Here is a 21,532-nt window from a genome sequence, read left to right as displayed (position 1 = left end):
TGATCTTCTATAGCAATTGTCGCCATGATGTTCTCATAAGTATAAATAAATATCCTTCACACATTTTACTATATACTTTAATTAACACATTGTTAATACAAAAAATAACAGTGAATTATTGCTGAACCTAATCTACATTCAGAGAGCAACAATAACGCCAACACCAATAAAACAAACTATGATGCTGATAATAATAAATTGTACATTTGCTGAGTTTGCTTGACATTCAGTGTGCTGAATGTCAAGCCGGGGAAGAGTGCTTGCAGGGCAGTTCAGGAGACAATTTATTATCTTAATTTAAATTAGTTCACCCAGAGATGAGTAGAATTTCACCACAATAACTATTTAGTTTTTCAACCACCCATGAATTCATTGTGTCTCATCAAACATGAGACAGCCTGGATAGGGTGAAACAGTATGATAAATGTACACTTCTCCAAAGCCTTAATCATAAATTAACATTCACTATTTGACAAGTAGTACAGAAGCATTTTTAGTATTTTATTAGCATAACAATTAAGACCCTGTAGTTTGACGCATAAAGTTATAACAGATTTACAAATAAGTCAGGAAATAGAATATATCCAATAGTCAATAAACAACATAACTTAGGACTGTGTGAATGGAAACATGTTCTCAGTAGACGTACTACTCAACCTTAACCATCCCTGTGCAACCATGTCCATCCACAGCATGTGTAACTGAAGGACCACAGCTTGAGTAACTCACAGCAGAAAGACAGGCCATGCATAAGTAGTTAACAGTTCCAGTGGCAGCAGAGCCAACAGCAGGACATTGACGGAAGCTAGTCTAAGGTGCAGGGGGAGGGGGGGGGGACACACATGTGCCTTCCTCCCCCCTCCATCACAGAATATCACAGTGTGTACAAACAGGAATGTCCACTTCCGAGGTCAAACCAGAAAGCTTTTAGTTTCCTCTGATCTATTGGTCTCGTCAACTGCCTCGTGGTTCCTTCTGATCACTTCCTGTCCCAACATGACCAACAGTCAAGTGAGAATTATACACAACAAACAAAACAGTCCTGGCTGTGTCTCAATAGTGTGCTTGGCTGAGTCAGACCAACCATGCCTGGCTGGGTCTCAATAGTGTGCTGTGACATTCTCTTCTTTCTCTTTAATTAGGACAGTTCTGAAAGTATCACACTATTGACAGATATTCCAAGGGCTGGTATTTAACTACCCCTCAGATATAACTTCCAATATCTACACACAGTAGATTTGTCACCACACCCTAATGGAGGTAAGACTGTAGCCTCCATTTTTAAGTGCAACTCCAAATCCCGCAATTCTTGGCAACAGGGTTAGAGCTCCAACCCCTTGACCAGGGCCGTGTCTAAAGTGATGTTGAAGTCTTGGAGGGTGTGCAGGAGACGGCAGAGTGTGTGAAGAGCAGAGCCGTCACGGAAAAGGGCGCCCTCCTCATACATGCGCAATGTCAGGGGACAGCCTGCCAGCAGGGGGAGCCACCGAGAGAGCAGTCGGTCCCTGCCAGGACACACAGGTCAAAGGTCAAATCAGGCTCAACAGAGGGTGATATGGAAAAGACAGAGATACACAATGATCAGTACAGTGTTCTTTGTAATTGAAAGCCAAACGCTACTAGGGGCTACGACCAGCATCTATCCACTATGAGTCACCCCACCAGTAACCACAACTGCACACGGTCAGTCTAACCCCTGTAACCATGGCAGCACTGTAGCCAAAAACACCCAGACGGTAATGGAGAGTGATGGAACTGGGTCAGCCAGGGGTGGGGGTGGTGGGGCAGTGCTGCTGCATGCCTCTGTGTGGGGGCCATCGCTAACCTGCTAATGACTGGATACTTGAGCAAGGCTGCCATAGGTCTCCCACTGCCGCTTGAACTTTGACCTCTTGACACCTGACCCCTCACCTTACTCCCAGGCAGACCAGTAGCTGGAATTTTCCCTCCTTGCCAATGTTCCTTTGCGAGCTGTTGATGGCATGGGCGTAACGACACAGCGAGTCCCAGACCTCAGTTGAACCCTGCAGGTCGCCCATCTGATCAGCCATCTCCATGGTTACCACAGCCTTCTCTGTAGGAGTGACAGTATAGAATGAGTTCCTAGCATCAGGTATACCATAATAACTTGTCATCAGGAAGGATGAAGAAGGGTGTGCAGTTCTATGGCCCAGCCCAGCACTAATAAAAACAAGACTGGCAGCTGAGTTGACCATGATAAAGACCAACCTGTACTACTGCATAGTCCAGTCTGGGTGGGTCAGTGTCAAACTACTGGATTTACAGCACAACTTAACCATGACAAACCACAGAAATAATAAATTATTTACATTTATGAGACTGACCACTAGATGGAGACATAAATATGACTATACTGTAGGCAGGAATGCAGATGAGTAAAAATGGCACCCTAGCTGTAATCCATTGTCCCTAAGCACACACACATGCACACATACACACACACACACACACACACACACACACACACACACACACACACACACACTTACCTACAAAGTCCCATATGAACACAGTCCTCTGGAATAGGCGACTGGACTTAAACCCATGTAACAGAAAGTGTTCTAGAGAGTGGACCAGGCCCTCCTCCCCACACAGAAGCACTGTCAGGTTCCCCCTCTGGGCAACAGAGACAAGAGGGGGAAGGTTTAGCAGGGACACACAAGGGGGAAGGGTTAGCAGGAACTCACAAGGGGGAAGGGTAATTTTTTCTTTAATCTCGATGTATGCAAGTCCTCAAGACAAACAATACTTTCTTCTCGAACTTTCTCTCTGTGTCTCTATCCTGTCACTCTTTTCATCCTTGTGTCCATTTCTGGGTTCAGATTAAATAACATCCATGGGCTATGAAAACTAAAGCATAGAAGCTTTACTATACAATTAATGACAATGATCATTTTAATGGTTTATAAGTGACTGGTTGCAGTGTGAATTGCAATGACCAACAACTTAAAGCTGAAATGTTTTCCTGTTGACCCTAGGGAGCTGTAGGAGGCATCAATAGAAAACCAATGATAGGCCCCAGAGGTCCATTAGAGAGATAGGCCTCTTAAAGATCCTGGAAAGCAAATTCCATGATTTGCGTCTCAGTACATTATATACGTTTGAAATGAGTTCCTGAAAGCATGTGCAAAGCGGGAAAACCGTTTTGCACTGAAATGTGGAGTTAGACTGTTGAACAGTTTCTCTTCCGTTTTCAGCGCAGGTTTTGTATAGGCAGAGCCTATCCAAAATCGGACCAATCTATGTCACAGCGACCTACCTACGTCAGATCACAGACGGTTGCATTCTGTTACTCAGTTGGTACGATGCAAAGACAAAATACTTACTTGAAACACTCAGAGACTGCAGGTAAGTCTGTTCTGATATCTGCAATTGAATTAGCTAGTGTTGCTGTTGTTGCTAAATTCAATACATTTGAGGGGGCGGAGCTTTAGCTCCTTCAGGTGACACACCCCCCAGTCTCAAGAAGAGAAGACTGCTGATTTTCTCACAATTTCAAAGCCTAATTTAACATACTTGTAAGTTTTTTGTAAATTAGAATTTGGATGGATAGTTAACAACACATTCTCCTGTGGTGTGATGAACTTAAAACTCATTTTCAATTCCACTTGACAGGCTCTTTAAGCAGTAGGCTCTGGAGAGACAGAGCGGTCAGACCAGGACTTGGACACATGCCAGACACAGGTTCTTCTGTGTCATGCAGACCAAACATCTCACTCATCTCTCTCTCGCAGACAACAGTACTCTGCTCATCCAGACTCGGTGATATGTATATCTAGTGTCTTTCAGCCTAAATAAAGATCTAATCCCATAGTCTCTCAATCACAAAAAGATACATAATTCCACACACCTCTTGCTCCGGCTTGTGGAAGTGCTTAATCAGGTTGTTCATGGCCTCTCTCAGGGTCTCCTGCACCTCAGTCGAGGTCATTCCTGTGCAGGATGGATGGATGGGAGGGAGGGAGGGAGGGAGGGAGGGAGGGAGGGAGGGAGGGAGGGAGGGAGGGAGGGAGGGAGGGAGGGAGGGAGGGAGGGAGGGAGGGAGGGAGGGAGGGAGGGAGGGAGGGAGGGAAAGACAAAAGAGTGAAAAAGAATGTCTAACAGAGTGTAAATGTGTTTCTGAACGTGATGTGCTGCTCACTGTTGCGGCCTCCCAGTGCTCCCAGTCCAGTGCGTCCGCTCTGCGGGGGTGAACCCAGCTCCGGAGGAGTCCCCGCCCCCCTTCCAGCGTCCTCCTCTCCTCCTGGGGACACCAGCTGACCTATCAGGACCCTCTCCAGGCTGCCGTCACCCACGCCTTTACCCAGCCATCGGCCACAGGGGAACCTGGGGAGGGTTAGGGTTAGGGTTAGGGAACCTGGGGAGGGGGCACATGACCTGAGTGGGATCTTCAAACAGGACCAGTAAGAGGGAGGGGGGGGCTTGTCTATAAGAGTGTCCAGTGATGAGAGGGAGGGGGGGGCTTGTCTATAAGAGTGTCCAGTGATGAGAGGGAGGTGGGGGTTCGTCTATAAGAGTGTCCAGTGATGAGAGGGAGGGGGGGGGCTTGCCTATAAGAGTGTCCAGTGATGAGAGGGAGGGGGGGGGCTTGTCTATAAGAGTGTCCAGTGATGAGAGGGAGGGGGGGCTTGTCTATAAGAGTGTCCAGTGATGAGAGGGAGGTGGGGGTTTGTCTATAAGAGTGTCCAGTGATGAGAGGGAGGGGGGGCTTGCCTATAAGAGTGTCCAGTGATGAGAGGGAGGGGGGGCTTGCCTATAAGAGTGTCCAGTGATGAGAGGGAGGGGGGGGGCTTGTCTATAAGAGTGTCCAGTGATGAGAGGGAGGGGGGGGCTTGTCTATAAGAGTGTCCAGTGATGAGAGGGAGGTGGGGGTTTGTCTATAAGAGTGTCCAGTGATGAGAGGGAGGGGGGGCTTGCCTATAAGAGTGTCCAGTGATGAGAGGGAGGGGGGGCTTGCCTATAAGAGTGTCCAGTGATGAGAGGGAGGGGGGGGCTTGTCTATAAGAGTGTCCAGTGATGAGAGGGAGGGGGGGCTTGTCTATAAGAGTGTCCAGTGATGAGAGGGAGGTGGGGGTTTGTCTATAAGAGTGTCCAGTGATGAGAGGGAGGGGGGGCTTGCCTATAAGAGTGTCCAGTGATGAGAGGGAGGGGGGGCTTGCCTATAAGAGTGTCCAGTGATGAGAGGGAGGGGGGGGCTTGTCTATAAGAGTGTCCAATGATGAGAGGGAGGGGGGGGCTTGCCTATAAGAGTGTCCAGTGATGAGAGGGAGGGGGGGCTTGCCTATAAGAGTGTCCAGTGATGAGAGGGAGGGGGGGGGGCTAGCCTATAAGAGTGTCCAGTGATGAGAGGGAGGGGGGGGGCTTGCCTATAAGAGTGTCCAGTGATGAGAGGGAGGGGGGGGGCTTGTCTATAAGAGTGTCCAATGATGAGAGGGAGGGGGGGGCTTGCCTATAAGAGTGTCCAGTGATGAGAGGGAGGGGGGGCTTGCCTATAAGAGTGTCCAGTGATGAGAGGGAGGGGGGGGGCTAGCCTGTAAGAGTGTCCAGTGATGAGAGGGAGGGGGGGGGCTTGCCTATAAGAGTGTCCAGTGATGAGAGGGAGGGGGGGGCTTGCCTATAAGAGTGTCCAGTGATGAGAGGGAGGGGGGGGCTTGCCTATAAGAGTGTCCAGTGATGAGAGGGAGGGGGGGGCTTGCCTATAAGAGTGTCCAGTGATGAGAGGGAGGGGGGGGCTAGCCTATAAGAGTGTCCAGTGATGAGAGGGAGGGGGGGGGCTTGCCTATAAGAGTGTCCAGTGATGAGAGGGAGGGGGGGCTTGCCTATAAGAGTGTCCAGTGATGAGAGGGAGGGGGAGGCTTGCCTATAAGAGTGTCCAGTGATGAGATTGTTCACCAGAACACAGTCCACCAGACACTTGGCCAGTAGACCAGAGTTCTCTTGACCCAACTGCAGAGTGCTGAGTCGACCCAGGTTCTTACACTGTAACACACACACACCCAGCATAATAACCTATGCACACAGTCAGTGTTTCTTCATTATATGGATGCATTTAGAAATGACAGCTTCTACTTGTGGTTCTGTCAGAACACAGGGAGCTCACCTGGAAGTAGATCTCCTGGATGTTCCTGGGGATATGTCTGACTCCTGAGTCACCGAGCTCCCCCGACACACACACCCACGGAGTGACTGTCGTCATGGCAATGCTCAGCTTCTTCATGGGCATGATGACAACCCGGTATGGAATACCTAGAGGAACAGAGCGACAGCAAACACTCAGAAAATGAAAACAAGTTTAAGATGAATTCAAACCTAATTGAGGCAGGGATGTTGATGTGAACCACTTGTGAGTGAGTGTATGTGTGTGTGCTTGTGTGTGTTTGTGTGTGTGTGTGTGTGTGTGCTTGTGCGTGTTTGTGTCCAGACTTACTGACAGAAGTGAAGCAACGTGTGAAGCAGAAGTAGTCCACTGTGTTGAGGGACAGCAGGTGGAACAGGAACTGCTCCCTCTCCTCCTCACTCAGCAGGAACGCATGAGGCTTGTACAGCTGCCTGGAGGGGAGGTAGACATGTTAACATACTGTATACTGTACAAGTGCACATACAGCTGCCTGGAGGGGAGGTAGACATGTTAACATACTGTATACTGTACAAGTGCACATACAGCTGCCTGGAGGGGAGGTAGACATGTTAACATACTGTATACTGTACATGTGCACAGCGTTGTGGGTACCTGACGAGCTCTTGGTTAGCCAGTAGGTCTTTGAGGTGTGGAGAAAGCATCTTCTTCTCAAGCGCCAGCTGGATCCAGGCCCGAGCCCTACCCACCTCTGAAAGACTAGAACTCATGGTCTGGATGAACCTGGGGAAGGGCAGACTGTTAGCTTTGGGCCTGTGCCTGTTGGCTAGGGTTTGATCAAAATGAAGCATGTTGAAAACAAGTTTATTTCCCTCTCCTTTCCTCATGGTGGGTGGGCTCTCTCTACCTCATATCCTGGAGGCAGGACCCTCTGTAAGCCAGCCCCTCCTCCAGCCTGCCCTGGCCCACACCATCAGATACTTTCACCAGGAGACAAGATAAAAAGACAGGGTCACACCCCATGGTCAACACATCCACCATCACTGAGTTGAAATGTTAACAGTAGTCACTAGTGGTGAAGAGTGGTCAGCAATGTTTCCTCTCATTTTTTTCCGCACTGAGCAAATAGAAATCTGTCTAAGCGCACACCTTAGTACTCTGAGCAAAGTTTGCAGAAAACTCCGCTAGCTTTTTCGTAGCTAAATATATCCGAAAGCTTCACCAGCCTACCTGGACCATCGCTTGTGTCCGTTTGAACGATTTCATCAAGCCATTTGTGTTGTAAAACTGCCCCTTTTTTATGCCTGTAAAGGTAACATTCCTGATTTTTGTTGCCAGTCAAAGCTTGAGCAGAGCGCCAGAGTGGTGTTAACAGCTTGCGTGTAGAGTGACATTGACATTTATGAAGTGGGCTTCGCCGTATTTGGCCAATCAACTGAACATCTATCTGTTTTATAAAATAATAATTTAAAAAATACAGATTTTATTTTGTGCTCGGTCTGAAAAATTGAGTGCGCGTTTGTGCAGGCGCGCAGCTTAGAGGGAACATTGGTGGTCAGTACTAGACACTAGTGGTGAAGACTTTCAGACCTGGGGACAGGGCTGGAGGCTCCATCTTGTCCTGGCAGGCCTGGTAGTGAAGAAGGTGGGACCAGAGAGCCGACTTCCCCTGTACACAACACACCGTCTGACACACCGTCCACAACAGCATGTGTGTGTCTGTGTAGTGTGTGTCTGTGCAGTGTGTGTCTGTGCAGTGTTGTCACAATACCAACATTTGGACTTCAATACTGATACCAAGTGAAGTATTACGGTACTCAATACTGAAACAATACTAAATATTTCATTTAATGGTTTAGTCTTTTATTTTCAATTGGAACTTTTTACAATGTGTATAGAAATGTAAGTATAAATAAAATGTTATCATACAGCGCAACAGGCTATAGTTGATCATCCAGTGCAATAGGTTATAGTTTATTAGTGCCTGCAACAGCGTAAGGTTTTTAAAAACGACTAAACTAAAATAAATAAACAACTTTCCGAACAAGAGAAAGCTCCTGAAGACTTAACTGCTTGGGTTTCTGATTGGCCGGTAGGTGGTAGGTGGCATTTAACACACAAACAACTATCAACTCAGCAGAAAACTTACGTATGCCTGCGCCTCGTCTGTTACATGTATACAGCTGGACAAGTTTGCTGGACGAGTTATCCCTTACTCCTCAGCGGGAGAGATACAAGGTGTTGCGTGAGAGCGTGTGAACTGGTTGAAATTAGTGAATCTCATGGCGAATGCGAAGGACCAATACAATTTCAGAAAAAATACATGATATAGACCTTAAAGCCTGTAAGTGATTGCAACTTAACTAACAAGCAACAAGAAAAGTACCTCATTCTGAAAGAAAGTATGTAGACTATAAGCGCGCGATGACACAAATCACATACAGCTCAATCTAGCAACAGGAGAAACCATCATGGTTTTGCACCTGTCCTGTACCAGTACACCTGTCCAGTACCTGGCTACAGTAGCAGTACAGCGTGAAACACTACTGACCTGTTTGAGCTGCAATCCGTGTGCCCAGATTCTCTCCAGCAGGTCACAGAGGCCGTGTATGAGGGTGTTCTCCCGCAGCCCAGCAATACCGGCCTCACCCTGGCCCTGCTCCTTACCATGGCCACCCATTCTCTCCACTAGCATACGCTTGGTCTGTACACACACACACACACACACACAGTCTTCCTCATGGACAGAACACTAGCTCTATCGATCCATGTCAACACACTATGAGGCAAGGCCAAAGGCAGAGTGTAAAAGGAGGTGGGAGGGTACTTACCTTCAGACAACACTCCCTCAGCAGCCCCTCCACAAAGTCCCGGTGGGTCTGAGTGACAGCAGGGGGAGGGGTCTAGCAGCGTGGACTGTTGTAGGTTCTTCTTTCCCAGTGTGTGCTTCTATTGGATGAACCAAGAATGAGGCATCGCTGATATGGGCTGCTCCAAGAAGGTTCCATCTGTCTTGTTTAATGTGTGTGTGTACCTCTCTCTGGTCATTGTCCAGTGCTGAGGTCTCAGTGATGGGGGGTCTCAGCTCCACCCTACGAGGAGTGGCACTCCGACCAGACCACCTGCCCACCACCCCATAGCACACAGTCAAAGACATTCCACATCTGGGACATCAGTATGTGAGCACATGTAAGGGTGTGTTAGAGAGTGTGATTGTCCTCATATTATGAGACAGGTACATGGAGGGTATACACACTTGTTAGATTATGGTTAGGGTTAATGCCACACACGTTAGGGATAGTGCGGTTAATGCCACACACGTTAGGGATAGTGCGGTTAATGCCACACACGTTAGGGATAGTGCGGTTAATGCCACACACGTTAGGGATAGTGCGGTTAATGCCACACACGTTAGGGATAGTGCGGTTAATGCCACACACGTTAGGGATAGTGCGGTTAATGCCACACACGTTAGGGATAGTGCGGTTAATGCCACACACGTTAGGGATAGTGCGGTTAATGCCACACACGTTAGGGATAGTGCGGTTAATGCCACACACGTTAGGGATAGTGCGGTTAATGCCACACACGTTAGGGATAGTGCGGTTAATGCCACACACGTTAGGGATAGTGCGGTTAATGCCACACACGTTAGGGATAGTGCGGTTAATGCCACACACGTTAGGGATAGTGCGGTTAATGCCACACACGTTAGGGATAGTGCGGTTGTGCGTATCCTCACTTGTTGGTGTTGTGGCCTTGTGCCAGGACGTCTGCCTGCAGACAAGGGAAGCAGCCAGGCTGGTGGCGGCCCTGGCCGATGCGCATGTTCAGCAGGTGGGGGTGGAGGGCCATGTGGTCCACCTTCAGCAGACGCCGCTCGATGGTCTGGGCTGGGGACAGGAAAAGAGTTATGCCTACTGGAGGGGACTATGCAGCAGTGTCAGGGACATGCACATTCTCATATGTAGCCTGGGTATAATCTGTCTTTGTAATGTGGTAGTATGTTTAAACTGTAATCCGTTTGTTAGGATGTACAAATCTTTTGGATGAAAAGATTTTTTGTCAATAAAAAGCTGTATTCAAATATCAACTTTTGAAACGTGTCATTAACAAAGGGGGAGAAGAAGGGAAATGCAAAGACATTTGGAAAGAGAGGACACTAGAGAAATATAGATGGAGAGAATTTTTGAGAAGGAGAGAGCAACGAAGTTGTGGGGAAATGGAAAGGGGGGAGCAAGGGAGAAAGGGTTAGGGTTAGCAAGGGAGAAAGCAAGATGGAAAAAGAGGCAGTGAGGGAGAGAGAGAGAGATGAGAGAAAGTTAGGAAAACAGAGGGAGCTGGAGAGAATGTGATGAAGAGTGCTGCACTTGGCAGAACTTCAAAGCAGAGAGTTTGAAGCATTCATTATAGCACACAATGTACCACCCCCATCCATCCCCCTCTTATCCTGGGCTGCTTACCACCCCCCCACACACATCCCCTCATCATTCTCTGTAGAGATTCTGTCTTTCCAAGATTGTTATTGAAGTAGTAATGTCCTCCAAGATGGGGTCTTGGTCTCGTATGACATAATGGCCACTTTTGAAAGCAGGCCTAGAGTGTATGAGTGAGTATGAGTGTGTGTGTGTGTCTAGCACCAGTTAACCTGTACAAGGTTACCTCACATGCCTAAAAAATACCCACCTGACTCATGGAGTGTGGTGCACTTCCTGTAGCGATGGTTGCTAGGGTCCTCATCATCCAGGTTGTACAGCCGCTCCCTTTCAAGGCGTCCGTCAAACACTCGCTGCGTAGGCTCCAGGCCAGCCCAGGGGGACAACACCTTCCCTTCCACCAAGTGGGAAAACATGGCTGTCTCCAGGAAGGAACACAGGAAGGGCAAATGGCTGGCAGGCTGGGCCGACAGGAAAGCGCTCTGACATGCAAATGCACGAGAACACAAACACACAGGAAGATAAATGCACAAACATGTACAAAAATGGTTAGACAGTAACTCAAACACATTCACAGGCATTCCACATTAAGCCAATATAGGTCATTCTGTGTCTACACATGTAGGTCTTGTCATGGTTACATCAAATGTGAGGATGACGCCTGAAGCTTGTTACCTTGTCGAAGCAGCTGCTCCCCTCCCTGTTGCTCAGCCAGGACTCCAGGTCTGACACACTGTGGATGATGAACTCATCGTATCTGTTGAACATTGCTGAGAAGCGGCATGCAAACACCTCCCTCAGCTGTGCGTTCAGCTTGGCCGACCTCAGCTCCTCCTCCTCCTCCTCCTCAAACGGCACCACTCCTCCCCCAGTGTTTGTGGCCCCTCCCACTCCACAACTCTTGGCCAGCGCCTGCAGCCTCTCCAGCACGGCCAGCTCCTCCCCTCCCAGGTTCCCATTGCGCTTGTCCTCCATCAGGTCTTCCAGGACTAGCCCGCTGAGGCAGGGAGGGGCCGGGGCGGGAGTGGTAGCGGGGGCCCTGTGTGGTGGGAGGCCAAAGCGCAGCAGCACCTCCCTGAGCTCCTGAAGCAGCTCTGACTGCTCGGGGAACAGGGGCAGGTCTTCTGGAGCCTCCACAACATGCTGATCAATGTCCACAAAACACAAGTTGGCCTGGGGACAGAGAGAGACAGGCTGTGTGGTCAGTTCTGGGGTGAGGTGTGTTGTGTAGGGGTTAAGATAGGGGTTCAGATCAGTCCAAGGTTACCAGCAGATACACACAGCAGATACAGTACACACAGCAGAATGCTGGACAGAGAGCTGACTCTTGGAAATTGTATTGATAGCAGATCTGCCAGACTCAGCAGGTGACATATCAGCAGTCAAAAGAAAGTGACCTCTGATTGGCTGGCCTAACCCCACGGGAAGATGTTAAATGGGGGAGGAGCAGCTAAATGGATCCCTCTGTCCCATCCACGTTCTGCTGCATCCTTCTTTTTCAATCCCTCTCACCGTCTCATCCCTCTCCTACAACCTCTTCCTTCTCTGTCATCCCCGATCCTATCTCAACATCATTGGTTTTACCAACATTTGATGCTGCATTACATGATAAATCAGAATCAGAATGGAATTTATTCGCCATGAAAGTTTGCACAGACAAGGAATGTACTTTGGCAGTAAAGGACTCATTCACAAGCTGTCAAAACAAACAAGTCATAGACATGAGTCATTGTGAGGCTGTGGGCCTCCACTAGATAACGCTACCCTGGCACGGCCCATCACCCTGAGGCAAGAGAGCAGGCTGCTGCCTCTGAGGCAGGAGAGCAGGCTGCTGTCTCTGAGGCAGGAGAGCAGGCTGCTGTCTCTGAGGCAGGAGAGCAGGATGCTGCCTCTGAGGCAGGAGAGCAGGCTGCTGTCTCTGAGGCAGGAAAGCAGGCTGCTCCCTCTGAGGCAGGAGGGCAGGATGCTGCCTGGATACCCGGTCCCACATACAAGGCTTTTGTAACTGCTCCACTTAAAAACTCTTGATTACAACACTTTATCCCTTCTCTCATAGCAAGAACAAACCTCACAATTACATACCACCATTCAGTCATGTTGACCTAAATTACATCATAGTAGAAAAACTCAGCATGATAGATCAGCTTCTCAATCTCACATCCTATTTTAACAATGCTGCAATGTCTGTGGTATTTCAGTTCTTTGCACTGCAGCAGGACCAGAGAGGGTGAATAGTTGAGATGATTGTGATCATGTCTCCTCCAGTAGTATCTCCACTGTCCAGCTTGTTCCCAGGCTCTGCTCTCTCATCCTGCCTAACCCCTAATGTCACACAAATAACTGGCTATTCTAAACCCTCATTAATTATTCACTTTCTCCGATTTTTCTAGAAGTCTAATGTACTCAGACTGTCCTCCTCCCAACACCCACTGACGCCCTCTCCTTATACGGCTCTCTAGGGCTGCGCCACTTCACTGCTGGAGCGAGAAGGCTACCAATACGTCATGAGGACAGAAGAGAAGGAGGAGAAGGGGCTGGCCAGGGGATGCTGGTATGTCAACACATCTGCAAGCTAGCATGACCTTCAATAATGACCTTCTAGAATGCTTATGTATTACAAAGCCTGGCTATTCAAATATCTGTTTACTGGAACGTCTGTTTTTAGAATGCTTGTGTATTAGAATGTCTGGTTTTAGAATGCTGCTATGGTACGCAATCACAACACAGGGCCTCACCTCATGACCCAGGTGTAGGGAGGAGCGCGTGGTGCCCTCTCCTCGCTGGACACCCAAGAGGAAGGGTACGGGCGCGTCCAGTAGGTGGAGTAGTGGAGCAGGCAGGATGGGCAGGTAAACGTGGTGCCACTGGAACGGAAACAGCAGCGTGGTCACACTCTCTGCCACCGTCATCAGGCGCTGGTAGTCTGAAAGAAACAGAACAGCAACAAACGTATACTTTACCCCACACAATATCCTACCATACTGCACTGAATATTAGACTGAAATACAATATTTCTATATTACAAAGTATTTTACAAAAACGAAATTATACAAAACCAACATTATGCTATACTCCAAGCAACAAACAATAGTATATAATAAACCATATGATACTATTCTACAAACAATACAATATTAGCCTACAAACCATATTCCTGAGATTTAAATGAGATGCTTACCTTGTGAGTAAAGCAACACTTGAGTCTCCAACAGCAGGCAGGTGAGCAGTTGAACCAGGCCCTCCACCCCCAGCAGGGCACAAGTCTCTCCCAGGGGATAGTCCCCCAGTGGCAGCTCCTCCGGGCCAGGCCGCTGCACCACGATGGGCCCCTGGACCCCGTGGAAGCGCAGGGAGCGTCCAGGCGGAGGGAGGGGCACCTCATACAGGATGTTGTGGACATAGCTCTCCAGGGGCAGGGGCGGGGCCGAGGGGGAAGCAGCGGCCAGGTGCAGCTGAGACAGGAAGCGTCGGGAGGCTTGCAGGAAGGGGAGGGGAGTGAGGAGGCAGAGGGCTTTGGAGACATAGAGCTTGTCCCTCTCCTGATCATAGGAGCCAGCACAGCCCACACAGGAGGACTCAGTGTCCGCCTCCTCTGTGCTGCTGGCCAGGGAGTCCAGACTGGAGGAGGAGGGAGAAGAGGCAGAGGACGAGGAGTGGTGCTCCACATGGTGCATTTGGTAGAGAGTGTGCATCGCCGTGGTGATTTGGACGCTCTTAACCTCCTCATAGTATGTGTGGACAAAGCCGTAGCAATGCGTGCCATCGTCACGGGAAAGTATGAAGGAGTGGAAATGAGGCTCCAGACTGTCTGTTTGAGTCCGAAACAATAGACCCCTGGGCATGCAGAGCTGGAGAGGGAGACAGAGGGAGGGATGGACAGAAGGATGGAGGGAGACATGGAGAGAGAGATGGAAAGAGGGATGAGAAAAATAGACAGATGGAGGGAGAGATGGAAAAAATATGGAGAAAGAGATGGAGAGATGTATGTAAAAGGGGATGGAGGTAAAGATGGAGAGATGTATGTAAAAGGGGATGGAGGTAAAGATGGAGAGATGTATGTAAAAGGGGATGGAGGTAAAGATGGAGAGATGTATGTAAAAGGGGATGGAGGTAAAGATGGAGAGATGTATGTAAAAGGGGATGGAGGTAAAGATGGAGAGATGTATGTAAAAGGGGATGGAGGTAAAGATGGAGAGATGTATGTAAAAGGGGATGGAGGTAAAGATGGAGAGATGTATGTAAAAGGGGATGGAGGTAAAGATGGAGAGATGTATGTAAAAGGGGATGGAGGTAAAGATGGAGAGATGTATGTAAAAGGGGATGGAGGTAAAGATGGAGAGATATATGTAAAAGGGGATGGAGGTAAAGATGGAGAGATGTATGTAAAAGGGGATGGAGGTAAAGATGGAGAGATGTATGTAAAAGGGGATGGAGGTAAAGATGGAGAGATGTATGTAAAAGGGGATGGAGGTAAAGATGGAGAGATGTATGTAAAAGGGGATGGAGGTAAAGATGGAGAGATGTATGTAAAAGGGGATGGAGGTAAAGATGGAGAGATGTATGTAAAAGGGGATGGAGGTAAAGATGGAGAGATGTATGTAAAAGGGGATGGAGGTAAAGATGGAGAGATGTATGTAAAAGGGGATGGAGGTAAAGATGGAGAGATGTATGTAAAAGGGGATGGAGGTAAAGATGGAGAGATGTATGTAAAAGGGGATGGAGGTAAAGATGGACGAACAGAAAGAGTGATGGAGAGAGAAGTGACGTGACAGACAGTGGAGAGGGAGCAGAAAGGGAAGTTAAGATTACTGACACTCGACACTGCTGCTATTCTCTCCCTGATGTTCTATTCTGACAGACTCATGCCTGGCCTCAGTCCAGTCCTGTGTTCCTAAGAAGGACATTCAAAACAAGCTCTAGATTTCCAGAATGTTGAATCAGTTCATCAAATTTAGACTGTAGCGTTATCTGGGGCTTCCATCAGCTAGCCTTGTTTCTGTAAAGCATCCAAACATGAGAAGGCCAAATAAACATGGCAAGAGTACACACATCCTCAACACAAGTGGAAGTACAGATTCTCATGTTTAAAAAGACTGGTAAAAGTACTGACTACACTTTTTCGCTCAAGTTAAAGGGAGTGTGGGCTCTGACATATACTTAATTAAAAAGTAGCCATTACTACTAGCTGTTTTAGTGTCAGGCTTAGGGTTGTCAACTTTGACTATGAAATACGAGATGAAAGGTGGACTGCCGCAGTAGTGCGTTTATGGTTTTGTATGAATATACAGTATTGTTTTAAGCCATTTGTCGGGATAGCTAATTGGCACACGACAGTGACACGTATTTCCGGAAAAAATAGACCATTTCCATCTCAACCCTACACTCAGATTGTCGGCCTGTCTTTTGCAATATGCGTAAGTAATGCGTGAATAGTGAATTAGGGTCAAAAAGATTTGCAAGCGTAAAACTGAAAATAAATGTGGAATATAAATTTGTATCTTTGAAATCCAATTTTCAAAAGCGGCAATTTTGCGTAAGTCAGGTAGCTAGCTGGGCCCACTATCAGGGATGTCCCTGCTAATACGAGACAGGTAGCAACCCCAGTCACACTGGTAACTTTTTTGTTTAGGTTGGTTGAGGGGCAGTTCTATGGGCGTATGTGAAGCCCTGTGACATGCTTGTGTGTAAAAAGGGCTATACTAATGAATTTGATTTGATTTGGTAACTGGACCTCACATCATATTAATACATTATTACAAAAAGACACTATAGACACGCAGCGCATTCACCAGGAATCCTGGTGATGTGAAATGAAAAAAGGCGCGCAATGAAAAAAAATAAAGTTGAACATGCCACCAAATACAGATTAAAACTAAAGTAACAAGCCTGGTTTGAAAATGTAAGAAGTAGAAAATACAGATATTTCAATGAAAAAAGGAGTGAAAGTAAAAAGTTGTCCAAAAAATAAATTGTAAAGTACTGATACCAGACAAATCTACTAAAATTCGGTCAGAAAGTATTCGTACTTGGTTACTTCCCATCTCTGGATAAGGCCAGCATTTACATAGAGGTTATAAACCTTTAGAAGGAGGGAGCAAACACACAGCCCCATTGGCTGTCAATAGTAACGCATCAACCGATTTAAGGTTCAGATGGCTTAGCGGTTAGGAAATTGGGCTAATAATCAGAAGGTTGATGGTTCGATTCCTGGCTGTGTAAAATTAAGTTGTGTCCTTGGGCAAGGCACTTCACCATACTTGCCACCTATGGGAATGTGCCTGTACTTACTGTAAGTCGCTCTGGATAAGAGTGTTTGCTAAATTGAAATGTAAATGTGCTTTCCTAAGTTTAAATTCAAATTTTCATGGATATCTAGTGAACGTTCTAAAACAGGTGTGAAAAAACTGAAAATGTTGTTGGTTTATGTGTGTTTTTTTCACCCATGCTACAAGTGAATGTGTCTGAAAAATATGTCTGTTATGCATGTGGCTCTCACCATGTTGATGGCGTCCGTGTTGAGGGGCCCTCTGTCTGGGCTTTGTGGGTAGTGGGCCAGAACCTTGGACCTGAAAGCTCTCTGGATGGGGTTCTGCTCAAAGCCCTCCGCTGAGCCAGAGAGAGCAGAGAGGACAAGGAGAGAGAGGACATAGACAGGGACAGGGAGAGAGAGAGGGGGAGAGAGAGGATATAGACAGGGAGAGAGAGAGATGGAGAGAGAGGGGGAGAGAAAGGATATAGACAGGCAGAGAGAGAGATGGAGAGAGGATATAGACAGGAAGATAGAAGATATAGAGAGGGAGAGAGAGAGGGAGAGAGGGCGAGAGATAGGATATAGACAGGGAGAGAGAGGATATAGAAAGGGAGAGCAAGAGGTAGAGAGAGAGGATATAGACAGGGAGAAAGAGAGAGAGAGCGAGAGAGAGAGAGAGAGAGAGAGAGAGAGAGAGAGAGAGAGAGAGAGAGGGGACATAGACAGGGAGAGAGAGAGGGAGAGAGAGGACATAGACAGGGAGAGCGACAGTGAGGCACAAAGATGACCAAATCAGCATTATGATTCAAGGACAGGAGGGAGAGACAGGTGACCTTCATCTCTGGGACACAGAATCAGAAGAGGAGAACTGAATCCTAGCTACTGTGGTTAGGGTTAGGGCTACTGTGGTTAGGGTTAGGGTTAGGGTTAGGGCTACTGTGGTTAGGGTTAGGGCTACTGTGGTTAGGGTTAGGGTTAGGGCTACTGTGGTTAGGGTTAGGGATACAGTGGTAGACAGGACAGGGTTAGGGTTAGGGTTTGGGCTACTGTGGTTAGGGTTAGGGATACTGTGGTAGACAGGACAAGAAGAACAGAGAGATTTTCATCCTGGTGCAGTACAACTGGGAGGAAGAACTGGACCCCGACAACCACTATGGAACAGGACTAACACTATGGAACAGAAACCGGAATTCAAAGTTCCTTGTCATTTGTAATGTTTGACTGTTGCTGTATTTTCTGGTCACAATGCAGCACACACACACACAGTGTAGTATCTGCACTGCACAGTGCACTTTTGCGCCTGTACACACACACACAACATTAGGACTTTGACCAGTGTATTGCCCTATCAGCCCAATTCTCTTTGTCCCCTGTGTAAACTTCAGGTGTGTGTGTGTTTGCATATGTTTCTGTCTGTTTTTAACAAAGTGCCTTTTCCTTCATCACACTCCTCCTGGCGTTCCCTATCAGCTTCACAGTAGCTGCTTTGCCTGTAAAATCAGGAGTGACATCATGTATGACATCAGTGCCATGCCAGGGACAATCAGGAGTGACATCATGTATGACATCAGTGCCATGCCAGGGACAATCAGGAGTGACATCATGTATGACATCAGTGCCATGCCAGGGATTCCCTGGTGGCAGGATGAAGATGAGGAAAACTTTCATCAGAAAGCCTCCACATACTAATCTCCTCTGACGCATGCCGTTGTTCAGCCATGTGAAAATGCACTACTGTACATCTCTCTCTAAAGAGAAAGAGAGAAAGAGAGAGAGTGTTAGACAGAAATCTCAAGGAGTTCCTAGCCCTCATCGGCAAGAAAAAGACATGTAGTTGCCATGGTAGCCATTTCCGCTACGTTACCATGGCAGTGGCCTTGAAGAGGTCCATCAGCATGGAGCTCACTAGTCACTGCTTTACGCCTAGTCAGCTGACTCACCCCCGTGCCTGTGCCCATCACAGCACACACACACAGATCTACACAAACACACACAGTCCTCAGCTCCTCACCTACACACAAAGTGACTATACATCACAATACGATAACATGTACAGAAAAGACGGGTGAATGAAAGGCCAGGGAGGGGAAGAAGGGAGGTCGTGAGAAACAGAGGTTGTGTGCGGGGGAGGGGTGTTTGTTTTGATGCGCAGATGAGAGCTTAAATGCTGCCCTAGTTAGACTGTCACTACTGTTCTCCTGCAGAGCATCTCCACTACAGCAAACAAGCACACAGCACCCCTCTACACACAACCACTGTTCTGGGAACACTTCCATTACTAATTGTGGTGAAGCCTAACATCTGGAGTCAAAACAACATACTAACGTGTTCATTTAGAACAGGGGTCATTAAATGGCGGACCGCGGTCCGAGTCCGGACCCAGGCGGCTCCCTATCCGGACCTGGACCTTTAGCCGATATATTATTAGCCAATGGAGTTAATTCATTTTGACGGAATGTTTCCATTTTAACTGGCACATTTTTACAGCCTTTACGCTATTTATTATGTCTGGTTTTCCTAGATGTGGTTTCTATCTTCTGTGTCCAATCCAAAGATCCAATCAGGAGCTGTAATAGCAATCACCATGACAACTCACTCACGAAACGTTGGCCGCAACCTCTGTGGGTCACGCTAGCCTGGCTGCCAGCCCAACTTCTCCCCGCCCACAAAAAAATTGGGTCGGGAAGTTGGGTCTGGAGGGTCTCGTATTGGGAACAACAACATAAAACCAGGATCTGGGCGGACCAATGAAATTGCCAGGGCGGGCTTTATACGATGATGGACAGGATCAACAGTAACGTAATCAACAACGTCACGAAAGAGCCCTTGGGTTTAATTTGTTTTCAACAAACAACATACGTTGCTCTGATTGGTTGTAGGTCTATCCAATTGAGCGTAGAGGCATTTGTTTTACGAGTTCGGTTGAAACACGCCCCATAGTTACAGCCCAACGGAGAGTTTTCAGACTCATATTCTGACTAGAATTATGAGTATGACAACGTCAGGCTAATGAAAGAGGGGATTTTAGCTAAATGTCACAACCCAGCTCGGGAAGTGACAAAGAAGGGGCCAAGTCCTGGGAATTAGGATATCAAAGTAAAACTAAACATGTATTAAACAAAATGATTCAGAGCCTCAGAGCTTCAGCAATTCGGAAGAGAATGTGTGATTATAGGCAGCAGACAGGCTTCTATTGAGAGGACAACCACAGAAGATTGTCTCTGCATTCACCATTTACAAATATACATTCAGATAAAAGGAAAGTATTACATTATTGATATCTATTCCTCAACCAACCATAGATGAGAAAAACAGACAACATACACAAGGAACACAAGAAAAATAACACACATACAATTGCAGTGCCCCTAATGGAGACATGAGCTGCTGTTACATAATCCGTTGAGTGAGGATCAGTGCAGTCACACCAAGCAAGGAGACAATACCACCATCCTGACTGGACCAGATCCACCATCCTGACTAGACCAGAATTAGCAGAAGCCTGTACATGATCAGGCTTCTTTGTGATTGGCAGGGTTGGTGTCACTGACAGACCAACAGTTTGTGATGAATGATCGACAAATGTATCTACACACCCACCTCACTCACTACCAAGGACTCCCACACAACAATGTTCCTGTGGCAGTCATCGCCATGGCAATCTGACACCAGCTCTGCACCCCCCCCCCCCCCCCCCACTCCATATACACAGTTTGAGTATATGGAGTTGAAAGCCCACTCTGTCATGAAGCCTCAGACAGGTCATTACGATTTTCCTTCTTCCACCCACCATGGCCATCCAGACTGATGCTCATCCTTCATGCATTTCCAGAATATTCTAATCATTATCATGAATAACAGTCCAAATCTATTTGAGCAGGACGTGCTCTTTGCGTGGCTACTTTGTTATTTTAAGATGGAGAATATGATAAAAATGTTGTCTAAAAATAATGATGTCGCCTAATTGGTAATCGCAAGACATTGCCATTGCATCTAAACATTAGAACTATGTTCGACGCTCTTCCTTACGTCAGATCATTTCCACCTCAGACATATATCTTGACATTCATCTGCAAGATCAAATTAAACACCGCAGTATCAAAATTGTACATTTCTAGATTATATTATTTAAATTAGGTTTGTCCGAATGCTTCAAGCTAGTAGTAGTTTGTCTCCGAAACTATTGAAAAATGACAGTGACAATGGAAGTACAAACTACTGATTAATCATAAAAAATACCTGATAATTCGTCGGGCTCCAGGCCAGTCTCTGTGTCGATTCCACATACAACGAAGTAGTGGGCAAAGCGGCACGAAGCCGTTCCCAAACCAGAAGTAACCGCACTCATCCTCTTTGTAAATGCAGCTACGTCTGCTTTGGATTTACACGCTGAATTTTCATCAAGTGCAGGGTAAATTAAATACAAATGTAAATTCGATGTCTGTTATTTTCAGAAACTCCTCTTGATTTCTCGTTGGAGATGCAAGGGTGGATCTCCTGTCTCCAGTCAACAACACGCAGTGATTCGGTCAGCGCGAGACTAGAATGTTTTGAAGCGCCCCTCGTCTCTAGAAGACTATCCATTGTTCCAAAAGGGGAGGAGAGAGAGTGGGTGGGAGGGAGATATGTCAAATATTATAATATGGACTAATGATTTCAGGTTCACAAGCACTTACTATTGTTCTAACGATGACTGCGAACGATAATGGCTTCTTAGGTCAAACTGACACGCCAAAACTAACGCAGGGA

At 47.2% G+C, this 21,532-nt stretch overlaps 1 protein-coding gene across 1 annotated transcript; it reads right to left on the bottom strand.

Moving 5' to 3' along the window:
- Nucleotides 1-61: 61 nt before the first annotated feature.
- Nucleotides 62-21,306, bottom strand: LOC146259261 (DENN domain-containing protein 5B-like). Its single transcript, XM_084672371.1, is given in 22 exon segments — nt 62-1,505; nt 1,912-2,074; nt 2,511-2,637; nt 3,872-3,954; nt 4,163-4,347; nt 5,882-6,000; nt 6,122-6,267; nt 6,449-6,570; nt 6,752-6,880; nt 7,005-7,077; nt 7,688-7,766; nt 8,649-8,801; nt 8,929-8,989; nt 8,991-9,046; nt 9,132-9,219; nt 9,840-9,990; nt 10,784-11,015; nt 11,209-11,706; nt 13,269-13,456; nt 13,712-14,381; nt 17,030-17,139; nt 21,023-21,306. Coding segments are annotated over 22 exon segments (3,726 nt in total). The 5' UTR covers nt 21,132-21,306; the 3' UTR covers nt 62-1,321.
- Between the last annotated feature and the right edge of the window lie 226 nt (nt 21,307-21,532).

This window comes from Hypomesus nipponensis, chromosome 14 (assembly GCF_054491055.1).
Source record: "Hypomesus nipponensis isolate SF chromosome 14, ASM5449105v1, whole genome shotgun sequence".
Taxonomy (NCBI): Eukaryota; Metazoa; Chordata; class Actinopteri; order Osmeriformes; family Osmeridae; genus Hypomesus; species Hypomesus nipponensis.
This window is presented reverse-complemented; position numbering and strand designations above follow the sequence as displayed.